This window comes from Watersipora subatra, chromosome 3 (assembly GCF_963576615.1).
Source record: "Watersipora subatra chromosome 3, tzWatSuba1.1, whole genome shotgun sequence".
In the NCBI taxonomy this organism is placed as follows: domain Eukaryota; kingdom Metazoa; phylum Bryozoa; class Gymnolaemata; order Cheilostomatida; family Watersiporidae; genus Watersipora; species Watersipora subatra.
This window is the reverse complement of record NC_088710.1, coordinates 29,779,175-29,781,862: the sequence shown is the minus strand read 5'-3', so window position 1 is coordinate 29,781,862 and position 2,688 is coordinate 29,779,175. Positions and strand designations below refer to the sequence as shown.

The 2,688-nt window shown below is 37.4% G+C and overlaps 1 protein-coding gene across 1 annotated transcript; it reads right to left on the bottom strand.

Annotated features, from left to right (window-relative positions):
- Positions 1-1,622: 1,622 nt before the first annotated feature.
- On the bottom strand, positions 1,623-2,438 carry LOC137390493 (ATP-dependent DNA helicase PIF1-like). The gene has a single exon (XM_068076822.1). The coding sequence runs from the start codon at positions 2,436-2,438 to the stop codon at positions 1,623-1,625; it is 816 nt and encodes a 271-aa protein (XP_067932923.1).
- Between the last annotated feature and the right edge of the window lie 250 nt (positions 2,439-2,688).

Genomic DNA, 2,688 nt, shown 5'->3' with positions numbered 1-2,688 from the left:
CTTGTTAAGCAATGGCTGATGATAGCTAAAAAGTTATAATTTAATTATTTAGTACATGTATTCATGACTATTAAAATTATTGGTTTTAGTTAAGTCTATGTATATTGGAGACTCAAAGTCAAAGATAGATTTGTCTCTATTCTCTTATCTTCCTGTGCAGCATATCACTGATGACACCTGTCAGCTTTTATCATAGACTGCCTGCTTCAATTTTTAGTCAACTGATGCTTAGAAAACTCTTAGTCACTTTCCCTAAAACTTGAAGCTTTATTAAAAAATTGTTGTTCGTCAATAAAATATGTCGATTCACCATCTGTGTTTCAATAAATTATTTTCAATTCTTCAGCAATGAAAATCTTTGAGACCACTGACAAGTTTGCTAGCAATAACATTAATTTTAACCTATATAAAAATTTTGCTGATGACTGGCTAAAGAAGAGACTCACTCACACACTCTTTTCATATATGCTGACTATATACGGTATGATAAAACAACCCGCTTGAATCTGCGCTTTCCAACAAAAAACAAGCTTTTCAAACGCTTATCTCTCTAAACATGGCTAGTCTACAAAACCAAAATGACTTCAAGTTGTAGCAGATGGTTTAGCCTTACATTGGTCTCAATTCTGTTTGATTGATTTCAATGGTGCAATCACATCTTTGAACACTTTTTATTTACACTCACTTTGTTTTGTTATTTTTAGCATTTAAACTAGGCTACAGACACTCTGGGGAGCCAGAATGGAATAGTGAGCTTAGAGAGCTGGATTGTAAACATACATGTAGAAATGACATGCAAGATATTAAAGCAGATATTGGAGAGCATCATATAACGCACCTAACAATTGTAGGTGATTGCTACCTGCCACTAGCTGACATTGCCCCTCATGTGACACATTTACATTTGCGAAACACTTCAGCAGTAGAAAGGTATGATCTAGGAGATGTACAATAAAAGTCATTAATACTTTTTGGTACGGCTTGTTTTCACAATGTTTTCACAGGTTAAAATAGCTTTTGGAATGTATTTTAGTCTGAAAACATTCACCAGCCTCAAGAAATTGGAGCTTCACCATTTGGATTTTTCCCTTAAAAGGCCAAGCTTGCCTGCAAACTCTCTTGAAGAACTTCATGTGATTGACTGCAAACTGAAAACTTTTCCCAGCTGGTAATTCAGTTAATTTATTTAATATCATTTCCCTGCAATGCATTAGATACAGATTAATAGTAACTAGAAATTCCCTTGTTATACAGCCCATGCCCAAAGTGATAATGGAAATAAGAAAGGGTACTGCTGGTTGTTGAAAAAGTTGTTCTCAGCAGGAATTGAAGAGTATAGTGTAAATGAGACTTGTTTGAGATGATATAAAATAAATTTGAGGGAGCACGACTCCAAAAAAGTGCAACTAACAATTTATTTTGGAGGTAAAGTTGGGTTGAAACCAGGTATACGAGTAATTGGTTAATTGTTGATATTACAATATCTGTTATAAATGTATAGTATCTGTTAAAAGCCCCACAGTATAGTCTCTTCTCTTTTATGTTGTAAGATTTGGCCATTGATAGCTAATCGAGTGATGCGCTCCTTAGCAAAGTTTTTAACAAGTAAGTCATTGATGTCTCTAACTCGAGAGAGCAACGAGCGATATTCCAGGAGTCATTTCGTGGAGGGCTATATCAATGACAGGTTTAGCAATGATAAGACCTTGACTTTTGTGTATTGTCAAACCCCATGATAGATCGAGATGAATGCCTGTACGGCTAAGAGTGGCATGGCCAGCAGTCCAAGTACGCTTGATAGGTATAACTAGAAAACTGTTGGGGTGTTCGGGAAGAAATTTTGGACCAGTATAATCTAAAAATATGCAGACAACGAAAGCAGGTAATGCAGGTGGGCCTTGATTTGCACAGTATATAATATGCATGATAGCATCAATTGAGCCATTGACTAATCTCTTCTCAACCCAAAGATTTGCTCTGAGCATAACTCGCGAGCCGACTGATAGAAATACGATGCGTTGAAGACCGCATGCAAGATTAGAAGATGCCAAGTGAGCATTGCGGCCAGCGTGTTTTGAGTTAATCTGAGCAATGGGATTGCTAAGTAGTGAAAGTCTGTTTGAGTTATAGTTGTGGACCAATTCACATGTTGGAAATAGACGAGTAGCAGTATCGAAGATGGGATCATGATCAGCAATGCCAGAAAATCGGCGCGACAAGAGTTTATAGTCTTGCTCGGTCGACTCTCCATCACAGAGTCTTAGTAATAGATTCCGAAAAATTGGATCATTTGCTTGATGCATACATTGGGCTAAGAAGAACGAAGTATCAAAGGTTTGGTAAGCTGAGTGGCCATGCAAACAAACAGCACTCCTGACGTTGGGCTGAAACATTCTGGCATCTAAAACAGGCGGCAGTTGACCAAAATCGCCAATCATGATTGTGGAGCAGCCACCAAAAAACTGGTCAGACTTTTTAGGGAAGGCTTATTGCAAACGTTTATTAATTGCATTGATCAGGTGGCAGCCAATCATTAAAAGTTCGTCAATTATGATGTATTTAACTTGCAGACACTTAGCTTAAAGTATTTGCAAAACAGGGCCATTTAGCTGCCGAGTGTCAGTAGGTTTAGCAAAGTGTAGAAAATAATGACTGGTCGAACCAGAAATTTTCAATGCCGCAACACCT

Bases quoted from the DNA above. Each gene is read 5' to 3' on its own strand.
- LOC137390493 (XM_068076822.1), bottom strand. From the start codon at position 2,438: ATGATTGGCGATTTTGGTCAACTGCCGCCTGTTTTAGATGCCAGAATG.